The 22,331-nt window shown below is 37.5% G+C and overlaps 4 protein-coding genes and 1 long non-coding RNA gene across 16 annotated transcripts; 3 read left to right on the plus strand and 2 right to left on the minus strand.

Moving 5' to 3' along the window:
* Positions 1–1,183: 1,183 nt before the first annotated feature.
* On the plus strand, positions 1,184–6,181 carry LOC128884827 (uncharacterized). The gene is made up of 8 exons (XM_054138477.1): positions 1,184–1,946; positions 2,039–2,259; positions 2,342–2,533; positions 2,614–2,841; positions 2,946–3,121; positions 3,210–3,335; positions 3,800–3,911; positions 4,721–6,181. Exons 1-8 carry the CDS (start codon positions 1,723–1,725, stop codon positions 4,963–4,965), a joined length of 1,524 nt encoding a protein of 507 aa, XP_053994452.1. The 5' UTR covers positions 1,184–1,722; the 3' UTR covers positions 4,966–6,181.
* A 259-nt stretch (positions 6,182–6,440) lies between these two features.
* Positions 6,441–17,878, minus strand: LOC128884824 (myb-like protein X). 10 transcript variants are annotated; one of them, XR_008459493.1, is made up of 10 exons: positions 17,768–17,843; positions 17,194–17,707; positions 15,851–15,982; positions 15,544–15,733; positions 14,048–14,263; positions 13,795–13,944; positions 13,510–13,711; positions 12,631–13,445; positions 11,497–11,660; positions 10,781–11,386 (listed from the first exon to the last, which is right to left on the minus strand). XR_008459493.1 is itself a non-coding variant. In XM_054138469.1 (7 exons), exons 4-7 carry the CDS (start codon positions 10,260–10,262, stop codon positions 6,598–6,600), a joined length of 3,279 nt encoding a protein of 1,092 aa, XP_053994444.1. In that variant the 5' UTR covers positions 10,263–11,386; positions 11,497–11,632; positions 11,702–11,783; positions 12,631–13,239; the 3' UTR covers positions 6,441–6,597. The 10 variants fall into 10 exon arrangements, 7 of the variants coding, with proteins under 7 accessions (XP_053994444.1, XP_053994443.1, XP_053994442.1 ...); XR_008459495.1 differs by lacking the exon at positions 10,781–11,386 and having other exon boundaries at positions 11,587–11,783; positions 17,194–17,687; positions 17,768–17,878; XR_008459494.1 differs by lacking the exon at positions 10,781–11,386 and having other exon boundaries at positions 11,587–11,783; positions 12,290–13,445; positions 17,194–17,687; positions 17,768–17,878.
* Positions 13,835–17,054, plus strand: LOC128884828 (uncharacterized). The gene is made up of 3 exons (XR_008459496.1): positions 13,835–13,974; positions 14,066–14,285; positions 15,562–17,054. It is a non-coding gene; the product is annotated as an uncharacterized LOC128884828 (long non-coding RNA).
* A 26-nt stretch (positions 17,879–17,904) lies between the features above and the next one.
* On the plus strand, positions 17,905–19,839 carry LOC128884825 (TIP41-like protein). The gene is made up of 6 exons (XM_054138472.1): positions 17,905–18,064; positions 18,356–18,537; positions 18,605–18,784; positions 18,853–19,075; positions 19,146–19,304; positions 19,378–19,839. The coding sequence occupies exons 2-6, from the start codon at positions 18,359–18,361 to the stop codon at positions 19,570–19,572; spliced, it is 936 nt and encodes a 311-aa protein (XP_053994447.1). The 5' UTR covers positions 17,905–18,064; positions 18,356–18,358; the 3' UTR covers positions 19,573–19,839.
* A 15-nt stretch (positions 19,840–19,854) lies between these two features.
* Positions 19,855–21,121, minus strand: LOC128884826 (uncharacterized). 3 transcript variants are annotated; one of them, XM_054138473.1, is made up of 4 exons: positions 20,800–21,105; positions 20,566–20,745; positions 20,266–20,477; positions 19,855–20,195 (listed from the first exon to the last, which is right to left on the minus strand). In XM_054138473.1, exons 1-4 carry the CDS (start codon positions 20,930–20,932, stop codon positions 19,875–19,877), a joined length of 846 nt encoding a protein of 281 aa, XP_053994448.1. In that variant the 5' UTR covers positions 20,933–21,105; the 3' UTR covers positions 19,855–19,874. The 3 variants fall into 3 exon arrangements, with proteins under 3 accessions (XP_053994448.1, XP_053994449.1, XP_053994451.1); XM_054138474.1 differs by having other exon boundaries at positions 20,822–20,958; XM_054138476.1 differs by having other exon boundaries at positions 20,057–20,195; positions 20,283–20,477; positions 20,800–21,121.
* Between the last annotated feature and the right edge of the window lie 1,210 nt (positions 21,122–22,331).

A 22,331-nucleotide genomic window follows, 5' to 3' on the forward strand; every position in this document is an offset into this window, starting at 1 on the left:
TCCCCTAATACTTCCTAACACATTCTATCATCTCCTAACATCCCCTATAGCACTCCCTAACATCTCTAAACATCTCCTAACATTCCTCTAACATCCCCAAACATCACCTAACATAAATCTCCTTCGATCAATTTGCAACTTTTTTAAATTACGTCCGCTCAAATTTCAACAAAGTTGCAGCGCTCAAAAGTACAACAAAGTGGCAACTCAGAAGTTCGGCAAAACGTAACAAATTCCGGAAAATCGAATCCGCTCCGTACTTTTGAGCGTTGCAACTTTGTCGAAGTTTCGAGCGGGGGCGATTTGCCAAGAAATGAATGAAAATTATAAGGAAGTATGCCAGGAAATGGAAAGAAATTAAAGGGAAATGTACCAGACAATAGAAGGAAACGTCCGCTCAAATTTCAACAAAGTTGCAGCGTTCAAAGGTACAACAAAGTGGCAACTCAGAAGTTCGGCAAAACGTGACAAATTCCGGAAAATCGCATCCGCTCCGTACTTTTGAGCGTTGCAACTTTGTTGAAGTTTTGAGCGGGGGCAATTTGCCAAGAAATTAATGAAAATTATAAGGAAGTATGCCAGGAAATGGAAGGAAATTAAAGGGAAATGTGACAGAAGATAGAGAGAAATTAAAGGAAAATGTACTAAACAATAGAGGGAAATTAACGGGAAATGTACCAGACAATAGAAGGAAATTAAAGGGATATGTACAAAAGAATAGAGGGAAATTAAAAGGAAATGGTCCAGGGAAATAGTAGAGGGAAATTAAAAGGAAATGGTCCAGGGAAATAGTAGAGGGAAATTAAAGGGAAATGTTCGAAAAAATAGAGGGAAATTAAAGTGAAATGTACCAGACAATAGAAGGAAATTAAAGGGATATGTACAAAACAATAGAGGGAAATTAAAGGGAAATGTTCGAAAAAATAGAGGGAAATTAAAGGGAAATGTACCAGACAATAGAAGGAAATTAAAGGGATATGTACAAAACAATAGAGGGAAATTAAAGGGAAATGTTCCAGGAAAATAGAGGGAAATTAAAGAGAAATGTACCAGACAACAAAGGGAAAGTAAAGGGAAATGTACCAGACAATAGAGGAAAATTAAAGGGAAATGTTCCAGGAAAATAGAGGGAAATTAAAGGGAGATATTCGAAAAAAATAAAGGGAAATTAAAGGGATATGTACCAGGCAACAGAGAGAAATTAAAGGGAAATCTGCCAAGAAATGGAGGCAAATTAAAGGAAATTTTTGGGAAAATAGAAGGAAATTGTAGAGAAATGTGCCAGGGAATGAAGGGATGTTAAAGGAATATGTTACAGAAAATGTTGGGAATTTAAAGGAAAATGTATGGAAGCAGGGAAATATTTAAATGATATTTGAAAGTAGTATATTCTATCGTTATGAAGCAAAGAATCATAACAATCGTGCATTTATCGAGAAAAAATAATAATGTATTAATGAATATTTTTGGTGCCATCTTATAGAAATTGTTGGAACTATATTGATTACTAACTTGGACATTTTCTCACCGATGGCGCCACTGGTATTAAAACCGTCAGTAGTGTTACCATTCATAGGCGCGAATTTATAAATATATAAACAAATTTCAATGATAGACAAGAAGTAAAATTCCTTATCCCTTACGTATGACAATAAAACAAAAAAGAAGCATTGCATTTGTTTTTAGTCACATGGCTGCCAAGCATTTAATATATTTGTAACAATGACTGTGCAATATGATCGCGTTAAAAACGATGGTGTTGTTGAAGTTTTAAAAAGAGGGGACTACAAAGAAAGATCAAGTAGCACAGACACCAAGACAAGCGAGCCGATAGTAAATCGTTTATCAAAATTAAAAACGTCACCTCAACCATGGTACAAAACGCGCAAGGTTACGGCGAATCTAAAAGCTACATTGCCAGATATAAGTCCCAGAGAAGTGAGAAGGTCCTCGTTTCTTGCTTATATTTTCATTTATTCGTTTCTTCTTGACGAGTAAATTGGTGTGAATTAATAAATATAATATACTCTTCTTATAGATTCTACATGCCATACCACAAAGCGATTCTTCTCGAACTTAACGAGCAGGACTACCAAGAAGCCTACCGTCGTATGAAAGAGATTCTGGAACTCGATATAAAAATTGGTGAAAAATCATCGAGTTCCTTGATGTGGAAGAAACCATACTTGAAGAATCGAAAGGATTTCATCGATCGTCTAAAAGATGGATTGATGGCCTTTGAAAATGGCAGAAGGGAAGGTATCGATATATTCCATCGAATCTCTTCCATCTTGGAGCATAAATTAGAGAGATAAAGATGAAAGAAATAATACTTCTGTAGGTAATTCCATCGTTGAAGCAACATCGCTGTTGGACATAGCTCTCTTCTTTCAGTCGAAAACTTGGGAATGGTGGTGGATAGTAGAACGTCTCTACCAGGATGCTCTCGTGATTGCAGAAGCCATCGAGAATGACGATCGTCGCACCGTCACCTTGATACGTTACCTTTACGGTCGATTCCTCTTCAACGAATGTTGGTAGTACGATCACTTTCGGAATATTAATTCAACTCTCCTCGATGTACTTGTCGTAATTATTAGAGTTTTTAATCAGTGCAGAAGCCGAAGGAAGCCTTGAATTATCTAAACGAGGCACGGGAAGCATCTAAGAAGAAAACATGGAATGCTTCCAAGATCTTGAAAGAAAAACAGAGTTCCATTTTCAGAGAGTGTAACATCCTCCAATACAAGGCACTGTTGATTCTCGCTCGAAAGGAACGACCAGAGAATCCTGATTATGCTCTCAAGGCCTGCACGGAAGCTCTGGAAAGAGCCACGGATGGTAAACCTCGTTACTTTTCGATGGGAGAGAACAATTCCATGCCGGAATTTTATTTTCTTATCCGCGTTAAACATAAAATATTTTGCTTTAATTTGCTAAAGCAGCTGACGACACAGAATACGTAAACGAAGCCCTTTACGAGCTGGGGAAAAGTTACATCGCGAGGAACGACGTCAAGCGCGCGTTGCACAGCTTCTCCAAGTTATTGGCCTTGGCGAAAAGGATTCCAGACGCTGCGGGAGTCTGTAACGCCCACATGGAATTAGCGTTCGCGTACAAGGTAAATAGAATAAGAGAAAAAAATTTGTATGCAAAGACAAGTAAATAATATGTTTAAGATGTAAGTAACGAACGCATAATGGGCGCAGCAATTGAACGACAACGTCCACACGGAGAAACATTTGAGGATGTTTAGAGAGAACACTAAGCAATTCGGCCTCTTTGAAAAACTCGCAGACGCCCACTATTACACTGGTGAACATTACTTGACTCAGGTATGCAAATGAATCGACACGAAAGCGCTTGATGTTCGTTACTTGTTTATCAAACTTTTCTATAACAATACAAAGCGAAAACAATAATAAGCCTAAATTGCGGTAACAAATATAACGATGCCAGTAAAAGTTAAACAGGGTGAGTTACCTTGTGAGGAGTTATTTGTATAAAATCGTACTCCAACGTAAAACATTAAATGTTTATGTGTATCATTAAACCGGAGATATTTTAGGCACAAATCTTAGGTGACTCGCCCTGTTTATCTAATTATTTATCTGTGCCACGACTACTTAACATTTTCGACTTTACGTGAAATTTCATTGAAAAATTGATGGTTTGTGAAATTCTACACGCCAGTCTGAGAAAGTTAAACGATAAAATTATACGGAACTTGTACTGTGCAAACAAATTAAATAGTCTAATCAAACAAAATGTTGCAACGCTATTTCGTTCATTGGTACAGGGTAGTTTAACTATATCTACTTCACACTTGGAAAGCGCTCTGCATATTTACAATAAACTCGGCCTGTCCCGCGAAGCTGATCGCGCCAGAAGTATCGCGGGCATCTCTAAAGGTATCTTCATAGTGTTTCTTGTTAACGCTTCCATTCACAAACCATTAAAGTATCATAGGAATAAGTATTTATGTCTAACAATTAACGTATCAAAATAATTGTACATTTCAAAAATGTCTAAGAATTATTTATGACAAATATGTACGCTAATTTACATCGAACAGTTCTTACACGGGATGTTCTCTTAAACGAGTACACAGTATTTATAGAGACACGTATGTACATGAAAGTATCGTAATTCTTCGTAAAAAATATAAGCATCCTCGTAACATACTACCGGAATTCGCAAGTCGCGTGACAGAGTCGATTTTCTTTGACTCTTGTTCAAATTGAATCAAATGAAACCTTTAGAAATGAAACGAATGTCGTTGTCATAAAAGGTATCTTTAAAATACTGATTTATTTAAGAACAGTGAACGCCCAGAAACATCCAGGTAGCGTGTTACAAAAATGCTTACGCTATCGATATAAACTAACGCGTTGTTATAAAAATTCGCACGGCGTTCGAAAAGCAACTATCCTTAAATCACTTACGGAATATTCGTATGAAACATTCGGTGTCGTCAAAAAATGTCTTAAATGGGGAACAGCGTACTTCGATTGACGTTAAATAAAACTTAAAACAGTTTAGAAATACGGCTACTCTTTTTATTCTATTTTACACAGTCTAGCAGTTTCTATGAATGTACCATATTCTACATCGAAATCATCCTTGACGATCAAGTACTTAACTACCATAAAAAAAAAAAAAAAAAAAAAAAAAAAAAACGAGAACTCGTGTACCGTAATGCATAACCGTTTGTTCGCAGGACAAGAAAGAATCGAGAAGTTTTTCGAGTTGATCTCGCGATGCGGTGAACACGACAAAGACGCCATTTCGAAGATATGCCTTTGGAAAGGACGCAGAGAACCGTTCTGGACCGACGAGATACACGGTAAACAAAGAAATATAGTCGTACACAAATATACAGTAATATACAAGATCGTTTCTTTTTTTTTCTTTACCCGCAAATTATTTCATACACTCTTTTTATATAAACATCGCGAGTATTAACAGCGAGCCACAAAAGATATCCTCCTCAACTGCTGACTTCAGATTGTCTATATCCTTTCAGGATACGCGTTATCTGAACTCCTTTTTGTACGATGATAGATTGTATTAATTAGAGTAGTTCCGATTGATATCAACGTTAAAAATATTTTATGTTTATATATTTGTACATACGTTGTTTATACATTTGAAATATATATTTCCCTTGTATAAATTCCTTTGTCTGTAAATTTAATCCTATCACTCTAGCTAATGTCATAGCTACTTTATAAATTAAATTAAAAGAACCTAGGAAAGCTAATAGAGCAAACAGTTTGGTTACTATAAACCAATACCTTCTAATTCGTTTTTGGAATTGCACTGAATTGTTACTTTTCGCGAGAGTTTATATCAATCGAAGGTTTAATTAGTACAGTATATACATTTATACATCAAGGATAACGTAACACTTTGCCTTTAAAAATATATAAATTGTTCCAAGTTACTAGTTGAAAGAGTACATCTACGACTCGCTGTAGAAGTATTTACAACGTTCGCCTACTGCGGTATCGGAATATGGCCACAGTTTTCCTACTTTTAACAGTACTGCAATTTTATCAGTAGTACATATCGACGCTATATTATACAACGAATCAGTGTTTCTGATTTAATTCACGTGCGTCTACGTTTCAGCTGAGAGGTCAGACTTGGAGATGCATTATGAAACTTCGGAGGGCACGATCCCACAGTCGCAGTCACTCTTAAACGATGAGCTGACTGAGTCACGAAATTAAAATAACGTGCAATAAATACTTTCTGATATTATATATGAATGTAAAAATGACATTATGAAATTTCGAAAGTCGGGATTTGTCTCTTATCCTCGATATTTAATATATTAATAATTTTAACTTTCGATTATGAACACATTCATGTCTTACGAGAACGGAATAATACTGGACTTCCCGATTCCTAAACAAACTTAAAGAAAAAACCAAGTTTTTTTTTTAAGCGACATATGGGCATTTATCGACTTAAATAAAAAAATGGGAGAATGTAAATTCTTTAAATCACGTCAATTTTTGAACGTTCTTGTATAAGATTTTTAAATTAAATTGAATTTATATAATTTTTTAGTGTACTTTTACTCAGATCTTCCGGCTGTATACACACAATTTACGTACTCCCACTCAAACAATAATAATCCTTATTTCAATTTGTCTCAGTAATGCCTACTTAAATGCCTAAATGATCCATTTCCGATATTGCTCGTGACATCAAAAAATGTACATTCCTTAATTTCTTTATTTGATCACGTTGCGAACTGGCTCTGAAATGATTACCAATATATGCATGTGTAAATACTGTACTGGTAAAAACGCGTTTCCAGTACCTGTCCACTGTACAGAACATGTACAGTGTCATCTTTAGATCTCTTGACCCACGTCGTCGTTCAATGCTTCACTGGTTTCGAAGGAGATCCTCAGTTAGTGGGGATAGCAATGATCAAAGAACAAGTCAGTCTTAGAGATTCTCTTCTTTTGTAATATGTTAGTGCTGGGTGGACATAATTGTTAAAGAAATGAATTTCATATAAAGGTTTGTAGAATATCTGTTGCAAAACCTGTTCACGATTTACGAAGACCAATATACGATTTATAGAGAAACGGTCACGCTGTTTTCTTTGAGAGGCCCTCCGCCGTTGCTTATTTCACGCGATATGTTTTCCAAAGTTTCCATTTCGCTTGAATTTTGTTCGATGGTAACATCAACGAATTCTTGACGTTTCTGGACCTCTGCATTCGCCAAATCGAGAACTTCTTGCAACACTTCCACTGCTGCGTCGGTGGAATCGTTCTTCGATTTTCTTGGACTCGCAGTGCTCGTTTCCGTGAGATCCTTCTCGACTATCTTCCCATCGTTGTTACTTGTGCTCTTCTCACTGGATATCGATACCACATCCTCTTGCGTACACTGTACCTCATCATCTTTATTCTCGTCGCTGATCTCTATCTTTTCCGCGATGTTGGGCGCCATTTTACTCGCTGCATTTTCCGATATACTTTCGTCGATGATACCCACGTCTCCATCAGTCAACTCGTCCCCTGTCTTCGTGTGTTCAATTGTTTTAGAAGAATCTACTTCTTCCTCATCTGCAATATCTTCAACCACCTTAGTGGAATCTAATTCGATTGAATTTTCTTTACCATTAGTTTCATTTTCTTCGTTAATTGTTTCATTTTCTTTATCAATTGTTTCACTCTCTTTACCATTAGTTTCATTTTCTTTGTCACTTGTCTCGCTTTCTTTATCATTAGTTTCATTTTCTTTGTCACTTGTCTCACTTTCTTTATCATTAGTTTCATTTTCTTTATCATTACTTTCATTTTCCTTATCACTTGTTTCAATATCTTGCCGTGTACATACAATTTCTTCTTCGCCGTCGATATCTTCACTCTTTTTTTGTTTCTCTTTGCCTTCTTCTGCATCTGTAATTTTTTCACCTACTCTGCTCTCATTGTTTTCTTCATTTTCTTTATCTTGCACATCTTCCGCCTGTGGACCATTGGTCGTTTCGAGCGAAATGTCCTTGTTTTTTTCCGTTTCCGTATTTTCGAGTTGCGTAAGCGAACCGTCTTCATTTTCTTTCGCTGATGCATTTTCTGTCGGTGAATCTGACTTATCTTGGTTTTGACCGGTTTCGCCATTTTCTGTTTGCGTAAGTGGACTTTCCTGATGTTTCTTTAGCTCTGCATCTTTTGTCTGCTCGAGCGAAGTATCGTGATTTTCTTCTGCACTCGCATTGTCTTCTTTCTGAGATCCACTGGGACTGAGTCTGTCGTTGTTCCTCCTTTCGTTTGTCTGCTCGTGCTGGTTTTGCTGGTTCGAAAATCTGCCCCTCCTCGAAGAAGTTCTGACTTTACTCGGTGAGTTGGTCGTAGATGTTTCTACAGCTCTTTGGTCTTCCGCTTTCTTAACTTCGTTCTCGTTTTGCTGATCGTCAGGATCTTTCGTTATAGACTCTACGTCAACTGTATTCTCGATTCTTTCTTCCGTAGAAGAACGAGGTCGATCGTTTGTAACAGGACTCGCATCCAAATTATTTACAACATCCACTATTTCGTCATCTTCGTCGTCGTCTACTCTAATTTGTATACACTCGTCATCTACAGCTTCTTTTACATCTGACGTATCTTTTACTATGTTTTTGATAACCATTTTCTCTAATTCCAGTTTCGGCTGTTTGTAATGTGTCAACTTGTGTGACATGTACACAAGTTTGTTTTCATAATTACTTCCACACTCTTCGCAAGCGTACGTCTCGCTGTTATCATCCGAAGATATCTCGATAACAGAGTCGTTGTCTTTCGAATTTTTCGGCGTTTCTTTTGTCGAAGATAGTTTTAAATTTCGCATCGCCGTCCTCCTTCGAGAGACTTCCTGCGTGACGTTTTTGTTGGTTAGATCAATCATAACAGGCGAAGCGCTCGTAAATCTTAATCTCTTCCTCTTCGGCGCATCGTCATCAGCTGAAGATGTTATGCTTAAATTTTGTATCACAGTGTTTCCCGCTAATATACTTTTCAGCTTTTTACGATCGCGTTTACTGTCAATGTCTGCATCGGACAAAGAGGATCCAGTTGCTCGCTTATGCCTAGTTAGAGTATTTTTCCTTCCTTTGACGCTGTTATTTATGGAAGAATCTGACTCAGAACTTCTATTAGCTTCCTTCATTCCAGCTTTAGGTACACGTAATCTTAACTTTCTCGCGATAGGCTCCTCTATCGATGATGTTAACTTAGAATCTAAATTTACTTGTTTCGTACTGGGTTTTAGTTTTTTACTCAGGCTCTCTTTGTCATCGGTAGTATCAGTTTTCATATGTCTTAAAGAACGTTTGACACCTTGCTTTCCTGTAATAATTTCTACATCGTTAATTACTTTAGAGGACGCCTCTACTTCCTTTTTACTATTCTCCGATGTGTTGTCGGTTACGACGTATGTCTTTTTACCCTTCCTATCTTCTTTGACTTCGTAAAGCTTTCGTTGATTTTCCGTCTTGTCTCTTAACACGTCTTTTAAGAAAACTGTGCAGGATTTGGTTTCCGCGAAACTCGATTGCTTGTCAATTTTATTTGTTTCGAGATTCGTATCCACCGAACAGCTTTTGCACACAATTTGTTCTGTATTCTTAAGTTTCTGGATATTGGCGTCGTTATCGCTAACGGAACTGTGACATTTCTCGCAGACCTGCAGTTTTAATTTTTCATTTAAATTGTTATCGTTCGAATCATTCATCCGAGATCTTTTACGCGCCATTGTAGTGGAATCTTGTAACGTGTAAAAGTTTGTTCTAGCAGAATCGGTGACAGTGGTTTTACGACTTACAATGGCTGTTTTTATCTATAAAATTACAAACACCAATGTTATTATATGAGGCTAGCCTAAATTTAACAGTACTTGCAAGAGAAAATTACCTTAGGAAAGTTTACATAATCTATTCCTCCCTTAATTATATTATTCAGGTTTGTTGCGATTTCTTGAGATATATTCTTCAAATCAAATAACACGTCCACTGTATATCGGCAGGACAAACATATAAGCATGTGTTCTCCCTCAGATCTTTCAGGCTATTAATAAAGAAGGCATAACATTGGAATTGCTTATTTTAGTTTTAATGAGATATAACTAATAAACATAATTAACAATTATATATATTTCTTACTTCATTGTCAAAAAGCTTCTGTAGTTTGGAAAGTATATTGTTTTCCGAAGTTTTATCTTTACTAAGATTAAAGATGTACTCCTTCTCTGTAGATTCGAAACATAAATTACAACAATACTTGCGATTGTGTTTCTTTTGCATAGAAGTGCAGTGTTTGTATTTCCTTACAAACGAACTGCACTGTTTTAACTCGTATGCGCATTTGTGACAAATTTTGGTTGGCAATTTATCTGCTGTGGGTACCTACATAAATAAACACAACCTTTCTATACTAACCTCAAAATTAGAATCAATTAAAATGGAATTATGCAAAATTAAAATGGATCATGTAAACTTGTTTACAGTAAAATATTCGAATTTCCTGTTCTTTAACACATTTATAACCGCGATTATTATAAATCACAAAAGGTTTATTAAACGTGAAACAGATTGGTTATCTTGCCAAATATGAAGAACGTACGCAGTTTTCTGGCGAACGTACCGTGACGAGTGAGCAAATCTCGAATTGTTCATGATATTGTTTCTTGTTGTCGGCGGTGATATCCAAGAAAACACCTTCGTCGCTCGCACATAGAAAACAGTATTGGTTTGGCATAGTGACATACAACTAACCACAGTGGAAACAAAGATGTAAACATACGAGAGAACTCGTCGAGTGCTCTCTGTATTCGAAAACGAAACGATTATAAGTCTAAAAAAAAAAAGTTAACTATCCTAGTGGTTTCGACGAAAAGAACGAATTTATTAGATCGCAGTATATTGGCGGTAACGATGCGCATCCAACATGGCGACTGTGTTGATAATGAACCAGCGATGCTAGGTTAGCCCCCACTCGCGCATGCGCACTGTGTCTGTGGCGCCAGTGATGTATCAAATACGACCATAAAACTGGCCCCCTTAGTTGCTTCAAAGGATGATGAAAATATTAGGACCACGCGTAGTCTTCTGTAGCTACAACTCTGGCATCACGACATACACATGGTCGAAGAAAAACATTGTTACCCGTAACGGTTTAAAACGGTTACGTACAAGATTTAAACGTATTCAAATTAATCAGGCATTTAATTTATTTTTTGAGGGTATCTTAAGAAACAAATGACAATCGATTGTTCCGTCGTTAATTTCTCATTTTATTAGAACAACTTTGCGACCTTGAACATCTATATCGTGTTTAATAGTAATTATTTAAGGTGACCCGTATTTTGATCTCACTTTATCGAGGAGAGAGCAGTTTGAAGCATTTCTGGAGGAAATATTTTCATAATTTGTCGAGAACGACGACATCGATTTGCTTTAGATTTGTCTTTTGCTTAGGTTCTCTGTATACCACCAATGTATTTCTTTATATTTACAAATAAAAGAGTTTTTTACGAAGAAATTTTTCACCAAAACAAAATTATAGTATGTACTTTTAGTTTACATACGAACACTGGGCTTGTGAAACGTTCACAAATAGTTTCGTTTAAGTTAAAACAAAAATGTTGGTCGTTTTCCGAGTTTTCGGGTCTCCTTAAACTTCTAAATAAAATTATAAATCTTCCGATCCTGTTTTATATATATATATATTAATCTATAAAAAAAGTCAATACTTTCCCACTGTTTATTTATTGTTCGCGTTGAGTCCATTTGTGCAGATTAGACAACGACAATAATTCTAATATGTTCAGCGGTTGTTCACGAAATTGTTCGAATCGAACTTTTAATTCGTCTAAAAATAACCTGAGAAACAAACACAAAAGGCGTGAGTTTAAAATTACTCGATCAGACACTCAACAAATACAGTGTACTATTGATCTACGAAGTTATAGTTTGATTGTGCGATCGATCACCTGAAAGATTCCGCCATTTCTTTGGACAACTCGAGGAAACTTTCCATGGAGTTGATTCTTAAATCTGTAATACTTCTTTTAACGATAGCATTGTTCCCTTGGTTTGTTTCGTCCACTTTCGGTTGCTCGGTAGGATCTTTAACACCGATCATCGTACTCGATTGCTAAACAAGAAAAAACTTAATAACATCGAATTAATCTTTACCTTGAACTCGTAGCTAATAGCATATAAAAAATATTCGTCGCAACAGGAAGTAATTGACAAATTCCAATTTTTTATTAATCTCCTGGAACAAAAATTATGTACTCCAGCGTGTTCGAAATTACCGCACAAACTATTGCGCGCAAGCGTACTTAGGCAACTTAGGCAAAAAAAGAAAACAGCCAGTAACACCGCGATGCTACTGTTTTGTTGCAGGTTATATTTAAAAAGAGATTAAGTAATAACGTGACCAGATTTCCCGAATTATAAAAAAATATATTGAAATTTAATTACATGGCAATTAAACATGGAACTTTTGTTGAAATTGTGCACTCTATAGTAAAATGTTGTCGAAGTATATCGAACTGTTTATTGTCGTATTATTGTTTTAGTTTCATACATACGTGTATGTATGCATCTAAAAATATGTAATATATAGTATACTATATATATATGATATTAAATTACTATTCATTGCATAAATTTATACATATTCTTGTCTCGCAATAACGAGCATTATATTTATTTATGTGTGTTTTAGATTCTCGAGCACCCTGGCACGTTTAGTTCTTTAAGGGGAAAGTGTTTTACCCGTTTTTTTTCGTAAATCTGGTCACATCATCGACAGACAATTATTTACATATTTGCAGAATACGTGAATCGCCCATTTCCAACCGGAAGTCTTGTTAGAGGCAACCGTACGACAAGCGAATTGTTCAAACAAAAAAGGGATTCGTTCAATATTTTTGTCTTCCTTTCGTTGGTTAAACGTGTACGTCATTTCGACGGATCGGTCTGGAAGAGTATGCACACGCGGATATACAGTGATTTTTAACATTTTTCCTAACACTGAGCTGTCAAGCAGCTGCGAGCACCACTGCGATACAAGGCTCGTTTTTTTTTTATCGTTCTTGTCGTTTAATTATACGCACACGATACGCGATGCACACTATCGCCGAGGGTCTCTCGGTGTTGTTTCGCAGAAGAGTCGAGTTTTGCATGATTTGGACCACCAGGAGACCCGTATGTCACCGTCAACTACGACGAAGGCTGACGAAGGACGCAAAGAACCGTCACCTGCCGTGGTTCTTTACGGCGCTGTGATTTCTATATTTAGCGACCGCTTCTGTACAAAATTATTGTTTTCGTCGATTTGGTCAGTCCAACATAGGGACTATGCTGATCGAACTTTCAGGGTTGTGTTGGTTGCGCGCGTTCGCCGCCTCACGCGCCGACGCGCGCACTTTACGCGGGTGAAATCAAACGACGCAGGAAAATGTCAACGAATTATGTAGGAAGGTGAATCGCAATGTAACTTTAAACTTCAGATAAGCAAATTAACCCCTTCTCGTACCATTTAGCTCGACGAAACTAGGGCCGAAAACTGATGTTTATATTTCACCCGACTATTTGTTTACGAGCCTGGCTCGTGATACTTACGTTTGGGCGAAAATCTTCATCGCGAGTCAGACTCGTCAAAGTACGACAAGGGGTTAAGTAGAATGACCGAAACGTATTTTTTGTAATGCGATGTAACAGCAAATGACCGCTAATTTTGATTGTTCAGACGCTCGATTCGTAAATGACAATCTGCACTATCGGTTTTCTATTGGGCTGCGCGTTGTTCGCCGCGATATCGCGAAGTACGACCTCGACCGCATCCTCCCAATCCTGATCCTTCGAATCCGCCCGATTAAACGAAGCCGACCATTTTATGCGAGGCATCGATATCACCGTCAAGACTTTCCTAAAATTAATATTTATACGATTGAATTCTCTCGTAATGAAATGAACTCTAGTCAGATTAATACCTGAGGTCCGAATGAAGCGCGACCATGTCGCCACCAGCCTGCTCGCCAAGCCTCCGGATGGCCTCGGTCAACGGCCCGCTGAGTCTTTGCAATCTTCTCCAAGATTGCGTGTACTGCAACCTAACAAGTTCAATGATGGTGCTGGTCAGCGCCAAGCCCACCAGAATGTACAGGGTGCACAGCAGCGTGTACTTCGGCTTCTCTGCGTACGTGCGACGACACGAAGCGAGCTATAATAACGTACAGATCGTTCTCAGAGTGCATACTGCACGTTCTGCTACTTACTCGGGACCAAGTCGCCGAATCCTATAGTAGTCATGGTCACGAAACAAAAATAAAATCCATCGAAGAAGTCCCAGTCGTCTTCCCACAACATAAACATGCCTGCACCGCAGGCGAGGTACAAGAAGAGGAGGGCGATCGCTGCAAGAGCTCCTAAAGGAGTATACCGAACGATACGTTAGGGTAAGTAGGTAAAATTAGTAAAATTAATAATCGATTTGTACTTTTTCGTTTCGAGTTTGCCAGTGAAACTCACCGAGCGATCGTCTTCCAGCTAAATTTGTCGGAAGACAGGAGAAGGTACATCGAAACGGAAGCTTCGACCTCATGGTCAATCCGACTTTGATCACTGCTGCGGCAAACAGTTTCCCCCAATCGGCTATCACCGTCAACGTGAGGGGAATACCGACGAAAGCGAAGAATATGCAAAAGATCCTACCCCAACCAGTAGATGGAACTACATTTCCGTACCCTGAAAGACATAACTGTAGCATGTGAGGTGAAGACATATAAGAGAGCCCGCAACATAAAATTTCGGCCAATTTCATTGCAAATATCCTTTTCCTATTTGACTGTTTTCTACTAAAGAATACAAATAATCCAAGACTGGGAGAGCACAAACGGTGCGTCGCTCCGCTAGAAAGTCGGAAACATGTAAGAAATAACAGTATCTTTGACTGAAATCATTATTACTGAAATTTTTAGTGTGTATTGTTGACATACTAAATTGGATAAAAAAAGTCGGTCTGGCAGATCGTAAGCGATGCTAAATGGGTCTGGCAGTCGGAAAACCTTGTCGGAAAAACGAAGTTTCGGGTTGTCCAGAAAGTTCGTGGCAATTTTTAAGAAACATCCAAAGACACGTTTGAATTTTGATATATATTTATTGAATTGTGTATGTACCATTTGGTTCCACAACTTTTCCACTTTTTAAGAGGATGTCCACATGTTATTTGTTTTCAGCCATTCCGATATATTCAGACCTGTACCGCCTACTAAAAATCGGCATGGACTTTCCAGACAACCCAATAGTTTGAGTGAAATCATTAATTCTGAAATTTTTTGTATAAACAATATGTATTACATAGCGTTAAAAAAATTTGGTCCGGCAAACTTTGAATGGTGTTACATCGGTCTGACAGCCGTTTAAAAGAACGAACACACATGCGTTACCGGCGTTGAAATCTCGATAATCTAATAAAACTATCAAGTAATAATTATTTTTAAACATTATATACATTAGTTATGTACAAAACATTGCTGTGATGATTTTTATTTCATACAATTATTATTATTATTATTTAACTTCAATAAGTCATGATTTATCACCACTCAAAGTTTGCCAGACCAAATTTTTTTAACGCTATGTATTAGATATTGTTTATAGAAAAAGTTTCAGAAATAATGATTTCAGTCAAACTACTTCGTTTTTCCGACAAGGTTTGCCGACTGCCAGACCCATTTAGCACCGCTTACAATCTGCCAGACCAACTTTTTTATGCAATTTGGTATGTCAACAATACACGCTAAAAATTTCAGTAGTAATGATTTTGGCCAAACGTCGAATTATTATAATACGTCATAGTGAAGCGTTGCACCACTGAATTCGTGCCAGACCAAGCATTTCTGAACCAGGGAGACATACCATCTTCGGAAAACAGGTTCATTTGTGTAATGAAATGTGTCACCCATTTCTGTCGCGGGCTCTCGGACTTTTATATGTGGCACAATAAAGATAACGAAACTTATTACCGATCGTGGTAAGGACAGTGCTTGCGAAAAAGACCGCTTGAAGAACGCTCCATCTTTCAGTGGGTATCGGCGGCAGTTCTGCTGGTCCCCGATCCTCTTGATCGATCGTGTCTGCTACGAAACTTATCAACAAACCACCCTGCGCTGCTTCTTGCACAGCCTCTTCGTATTCTTGTAATTTCACGCTGACCTGCAATCATCTTCTGCCATCGTACACCTTGTAACTTTCGACACGTTTTAAATCTGTTTAAATGATCTCAGGAACAATGTTCGTTTCGCGAATACTGTCCGCGTTTTCTCGACTTACCAGAGTGTGCAAGTTCGAGACGTCGGAGTTATTGGAAATGGAGTCGACGAACGAGCGTCTCAAGGTGCGCAAATTGGCGCGCAGACTTTCCAAACGCGCCTGTTCCGCCGGAAGCTCGATATGCCGAAAAACCTGACAGCGGGGGCAACAGTCACTAACGACATAGCAGCTTCGAATCTACTTGTACAGCGTCGATACCAAGAACGTTAACGTCTCGTGATCAGGAAATATAATATGAAATATGCAAATCCTAATTTATCTGATAAAATTGTACTCGAGCGCACTTGCAAACTTGGCGAATCTCGAGTGGGCGTCTCGACGCCTGTTTACCATCGATACTCGACCGTATTTACCGAACGCATGTCCGGTTTACGTTTCGATAGCGTCGTTAATCATTCCCTCTGAAGTTGAATTTAGAAAAAAAACACGAATCGTAGAGCGAATGATTCGCCTTGTATTATTATAACTTTCACATCAAATAATATAATATATTATTTTCAAGTGTAAAGAATAACAAAACATTAAATATAACGTACTGCGGTCGTTTTGGTGATATCGCACCCTACGATAGTGTCACTATGTGTTTCTAATAGCGCTATTGGATGTATTTAATAATGACGTGTTGCGATCAAACGAACAGATCGAGAATTGAAAATAAAAATGTTATTCGTAAACGTTCGACAGAGTATGGTAGATAGCAATCGCAACCGAGCGTACGATTGGTCCATTGCTAAAAATAAAGACACCGATTGGTAATCCAGACACACGTTGTTATTTCTATAAATATTACGTTCCCCGTAAACTCTGGTAACCAAACAATTAGAGACGTGAACGTTCGTGGGCCGCCCGGAGGAATACCGATCAAGCCATCGTCGTCGATGTTTGTCTGTATATTTTCGAATCTCCGATAGGACGTAAGCTGCGCGTTCCTCGGTAGCGACCACTTGTATTTCTAATTTAACGACATTGTACTTTCGCCATAATGCATAGTGGGGCAAAATCCGAGAGAGCTAGCGAAAATTAAACAAACAGATTCTGAAAATCGAGGATTCTCGTTTGGGATGCGCCACTTAAGAGTTTCCTTCGTCAAGGTCATGCGCAATTATTACGTAAAGCGAGTGTTACGAGTACTTTTTTCATTACGTTCAAACATTTTTGAGACATAGCATCTGATCTTCATATATTTCTTTTTGGTCTGCTAGTATTTAAAAAAAAAAAAAAAATATGAGGTGCGAGCACGAAGCAGTTAAGTATCGTTGTAAACAAGTATTAAAATATGGTATGCGTTTTTTAACGAATGAATAAACTAAAGAAAGTGTGCGTACAGCCGGAGTCTGACTCACCAAACCGCCAATTACCGTGTAGAGCATCAAGGTAATTAAAAGTCCCACGTGGCCGGCGGCCGCTTTGAACCTCTGCATGTACTCCTCACGGAGGAATCGCCTCTTTTCTACGGCCTCGTTGACGATGTCGTTTCCTGGAGTAAATTCCACGGTTAAATTCGCCTTCTTGGACGTCATTCTAAACGCGCGCTTTTCACAGACCACGTAACCGTCTGCGTCGCCCAACCAGAACTGATCAGATTCGCTTCCACCACGGTTATTTCCGTATGGTGCAGCGACTGAAGCGTCTCTTCTTAAAATCTTCGCTCGAGACTCGATTTGGAACAACGCTCGGTATTAACTCTGGACCACGAGCTCCGTTGACGTCTGACGGAGCCCAGTTGACAAAACATTGCTTCATTTGCTGGTGAAGAGTCGCTACTTAGAGTAAAGTCATTTTTTCATTTAATTTTCCATGGGAGTCGAGTGAAGAAGACTGTTACCAGTCGAGGAACCTTAAACAGCAAAGAATAAACTACTTGAAAATGAAATCTCTCGAGATGATATAAACGATTCGTAATATTAATTGTAATACCTTGAAGAACGCTTTGGCGCCATATTTTAAAACTCGACAGCATCGAGTATACGTTGTATACATTGCCTGGTTGGGGGTGCACAAGATCCTATTGCGTGTTTCTGACATTCCACTCGATGCACAGTCGATAATGCAGCGCTATGAAAGAAGCGTAATCGTTATACTTGAAAGAAGTTTGCGAGCTCCGAAAAGAGTGAAAATTCGAACGAAAGTGGAGGCTACCTTTAGATAATTTAGACGAAATACTCGATGTTTACTAGGAATTAATTTGATGACCGAATTCAGCGAATATTTTTCGTAAGTATTCTTTGTAAATAGTGTTTGACAGGTTATCCAGTATTATGAATAATAGTCAAGTATAATTGGAAATAAATCGAATAATAGTGACTAAAAATGATATTGCTACTATGGTATTCAATACAGTACAACCAAATCTTGTACTACAGAGAGCATTTTAACAGAAGATAATGGCTTCTATTTGGATACCAAATGTATGCACATAGGGCATCCATCTTATTTTCATCAATGTTTACAATACTGAATATAAAATAGTACTATTGTTTCATTGCTAAACATCATTCTTTTCAGATCATGACAACTGTGAAAATTCATGGTGGAATTGACATTTTACGATTACCTGTCAACCAAGACGAATGCATCTTTCCACCGTGGCACATTAAATACACGCAGTCTCACATATTACATTCTAAATGTTCCAAAAGTGAAAATGGCTGTAGTGCTGACGATACAAATGCTTGCCAGTTTTGCATGTATGACAGTAAACTTTATTTGATAACGAAACTTGCATCAGCTTAAGTCTTATAATTGATTTAATAGTTTCAGTCATACCTTAGACCTGCCACACATGCCAGACATGGTATTTCCAAACAATATATTACTCCTAAAGCATCAAAGCGGTGCAGAACTACAATTCAATGCTCTGGATGCTTTGAAAACTGTTTCAAATGGGAAAGTTAACGTGCAACTCGCGTGTGCGGAAGCATGGAAAGAATCTAGGTAGGAATTTTCATCTTGTCTGTTTAATTTGTTAACGCATTTGTAAATGAATAGTATTTTAAAAATAGGTTGGAGAGCAGCGAGTATCTAGAAGAAAAAGTAAAGCCATTCGATTGGACGTTTACTATTTCTTACACGGGTACAGCGTCTAATTTAGAAGTTCAAGAAACTAACGAACGGATCGATATGGATAAATTGAAGAGAAGAGAGAAAATCCTGTTTTATCACGATTTAACGTTATTCGAAGATGAACTTCACGACAACGGTATCGCGGTTTGTTCCGTGAAAATTGTAAGTTAGCGAAATTGTTATATCTGTATACGATAATTAGAAAAAGATGAAGTGGACTTTTGCTCCGCAGCGCGTTATGCCCAGCAGCTTTTTCATTTTGTTAAGATATTTTTTGAGGATCGATAACGTAATGATAAGAATTAACGATACTCGGATTTATCACGAGTTCGGGCAAGACTATATGTTGAGAGAGTACACGACGAGAGAAGCCAAGGTTGAAGAGTTACGCGTAAGTAGCTTCGCGATATAAATAAAGTTATATTTATATTTTTCGATCTTAACAGCTTATTTTATTTTTTTAGGTTCCACCTTCGCTCTTCATAGAGCCGAGCGAGATAGCTCCACATTTACCTTTAACTGGAAGCTACTATCATAAATTAATAATTCCCTCGAGTAAAACGGAACCGGTCACGAACAATGAATCAGTCAATGCAACAATAACCGATGGTCAAGCTGTTAGCACCAGTACAAATAAAACAGACAATTCGGTTACTTAAAAGTTGCATCAACGCGGGAAATATCAGTCCAAGATAAATAATAACCGAACAACTATTGATAAAATGAAACGTTTAAAGAATTTCAAAAGTAATAGAACAATTCAAAAGTTGCTACGTGATTCACTGGAATATCATAAACGCTTTCATTGTATTATGATTCCACAAAATTTAGTCAAAAAATTTGAAATTTGCGATATTTAATATACAAATAGAGCATACAAATGTTGTTTTATTGTTCACTTCTAAATAAAGGCTTTTTAAATATAATTTGTATCTTATTAATTTTTTACATAAACCCTTGTTTATATAGGTACCTTTACATTTTTCTTCTCCAGGGGAAATTCTGGTCTATCTGGATGTTCATCGTACCTTTTTCGAACAACAGTGAACAACCACGAATACAATTTTGCATTATAATCCCATTCATCTATGCATATTACTTTGTTTGCAAGAAAATATAACTTAACAGTCGATATGTCTAGAAATGTAAAATCATTTTCTGGTCTGTGACCAAACATGAAATCAAGTGCACAATATCCTACCGCGTGCACATACTTGCTACGTTCCACCTTCTTGCCCAATAAACCATGTTTGGTTTCTAAGAACCAGTCATGTTCAACAATCTGTGTAACAATTGAAAAGGTCAACATTTTTTTTCTCAATTGCTGCATATCAAATTAATCTCTTACTTACTGCCATTTCATGCATACTTGTATCAGGAGGATAACTAAACTGTGGACGCGGGTTAGGAAAGACTTTTGGGCATGCTGGATTATTCAATGATTCGATATTCATATTTCTCGCAATTTTACGATACTTTTCATCGATCGTTCGTCTTTCAAGCTTTTGTGCATCGAAAAACTTTCTCTCAAAATAAACAGTAATGGATCCTGTACCATCGTCAACTGAAATTAACCTTTTAGCATAAATGCTTATTTTCAGATTTTTGTAGATTTTTATATATAAATTGTAGGTTACATTCGTTACATTTACCCTGGTATTGATAATATTTTGCATCCTCCTTAACAGTCACAACAAATCCTACTATCTCAATTTTACCTAATTTAATATTGGGCATATTGAGAGGATGAAATTTCACACAATTATCTTCAAAGAAAGGCACAAGTCTGTTCAATTCCATTATTAAGAACGGTTCGTGTATCGACACAGAACCTGAAACAATTTGTCTCACAAATATGAACTAAAATCAGGTACACATCCATGTACCTTTCAAATTTTTGAAATTCACCCATTCTTCCTTCTCAGAAATGTACAATGGATAATCATAATCTCCACTGTGCGAAACGAAATCTGGCTTTATATCTTTCGGTAGATTCGTCCAATGTGTTAAACCTGACATTTTCACAGTACATACTCTATTTTTACGTAAAAAAATTGCCGGTAACAATTTCTTCGGTCACTAGTAAAGAAAAATTCAAAATATTTGAAACCTAGCTTTTACGAAGGTATACTGAATTTCATGGTTCGACGTTAGGGTGCGCTGTTAGTTCAATTTCAAAATCATAACCTCACCGTGTTAGTTTGATATTACATTGCGATCAGCGCTACTCTTGCGATTCGAAAATGTTTGGGAAAACGATGGAATTCTATTGATCTTTTGTTTATGCAATATAGATCGCAATGTTTGCAAATTTTGTTCAACAACTTTGTTCCCCTTATTAAAACGGTAAATGCAGAATATAGATACGAGAAATATCGTATTTTATAGAAACTAAAAGAAAGGGAGATTCAACTTCTCAATCGAATCCAACTTGATCCTTAACTTTTTGGGGGATATTGAAAAATCAATGTTTGGACTGTTTGGAAAGTCCATGCCGATTTTTAGTAGACGGTACAGGTCTGAATATATCGGAATGGCTGAAAACAAATACATCTGTACATTCCTTAACAGGTGGAAAGGTTGTGGAACAAAGTGGTACACATATAATTCAATAAATATACATCAAAATTCAAACATGCCTTTGAATTTTTCTTAAAGACAGCCATGAACTTTTCGGACAACCCAATACTCGAAAAAGAGATTTAAACTTAAACATAACTGTATGTTTAAAAGAAGCGTAATCTATGGAACATGTATCGACTGAGAGATAATTAAAAGAGAGAGGAGTCACGTATGAAAATGAAGCTTGAAGTTGAAGCGTAAATTTTGATAGTACAGCGAGAGGGTGTTCAGAAATAGAGATCAATGTACACCGATAGCTAATCGAGATCTATGCAACATATTTTGTTCTGCGAAGATCATAATTGCTCTAACCATTCGTACAGTATCACGATCGACTAACACGGATCGAGTCCCGTGTGCATTGTTCCTTTACACACCGTCTGACCTTGGGAAGGTCACGCCTGTTACACGTACCTCGCATTCCACGAATCCCCCGCGTTCCATTCTTCCAGCGTACTTCGATAAGCAGTAACGTCTCATTCTTGAGAGTCGGTTAATAAATACGTGCCTTCTGTAATCAAACCCTACACGCTACTGTTTTCCAAAGTAGGGGGCGTGCTGGACGCCTCGCCATCCAGGGGGCGGGTGGGGGGGGGGGGGGGCAAAGAATTTTTAATCTAATGCTTTAATGCAACGCAAATGCATCGTTTCGAAACGAAATACGTAGCCATATTATATTATCTGGGATAAACTTAATCAGTATCTGAAATAAGATGGAAATGAAATGCGTCAATATCCTCAAACGGGTCGAATATAATACTTATTTCTTCTAACGAAATTAAATTAATCTAAGCGA

This window comes from Hylaeus volcanicus, chromosome 2 (assembly GCF_026283585.1).
Source record: "Hylaeus volcanicus isolate JK05 chromosome 2, UHH_iyHylVolc1.0_haploid, whole genome shotgun sequence".
In the NCBI taxonomy this organism is placed as follows: domain Eukaryota; kingdom Metazoa; phylum Arthropoda; class Insecta; order Hymenoptera; family Colletidae; genus Hylaeus; species Hylaeus volcanicus.

Coding starts and splice junctions, on each gene's coding strand:
- LOC128884827 (XM_054138477.1), top strand. CDS start 1,723: ATGACTGTGCAATATGATCGCGTTAAAAACGATGGTGTTGTTGAAGTT. Junction 1,947..2,038: donor AGTCCCAGAGAAGTGAGAAG/GTCCTCGTTTCT, acceptor CTCTTCTTATAG/ATTCTACATGCCATACCACA. Junction 2,260..2,341: donor TGAAAATGGCAGAAGGGAAG/GTATCGATATAT, acceptor ATACTTCTGTAG/GTAATTCCATCGTTGAAGCA.
- LOC128884826 (XM_054138473.1), bottom strand. CDS start 20,932: ATGTCAGGTTTAACACATTGGACGAATCTACCGAAAGATATAAAGCCA. Junction 20,746..20,799: donor GAATTTCAAAAATTTGAAAG/GTACATGGATGT, acceptor AAATTGTTTCAG/GTTCTGTGTCGATACACGAA. Junction 20,196..20,265: donor CAAGTATGCATGAAATGGCA/GTAAGTAAGAGA, acceptor ATTGTTACACAG/ATTGTTGAACATGACTGGTT.
- LOC128884824 (XM_054138469.1), bottom strand. CDS start 10,262: ATGCCAAACCAATACTGTTTTCTATGTGCGAGCGACGAAGGTGTTTTC. Junction 9,911..10,127: donor TACGTTCGCCAGAAAACTGC/GTACGTTCTTCA, acceptor TTATTTATGTAG/GTACCCACAGCAGATAAATT. Junction 9,573..9,667: donor AGAAGCTTTTTGACAATGAA/GTAAGAAATATA, acceptor CTTTATTAATAG/CCTGAAAGATCTGAGGGAGA.
- LOC128884825 (XM_054138472.1), top strand. CDS start 18,359: ATGACAACTGTGAAAATTCATGGTGGAATTGACATTTTACGATTACCT. Junction 18,538..18,604: donor AATGCTTGCCAGTTTTGCAT/GTATGACAGTAA, acceptor TTGATTTAATAG/TTTCAGTCATACCTTAGACC. Junction 19,305..19,377: donor CCAAGGTTGAAGAGTTACGC/GTAAGTAGCTTC, acceptor TTATTTTTTTAG/GTTCCACCTTCGCTCTTCAT.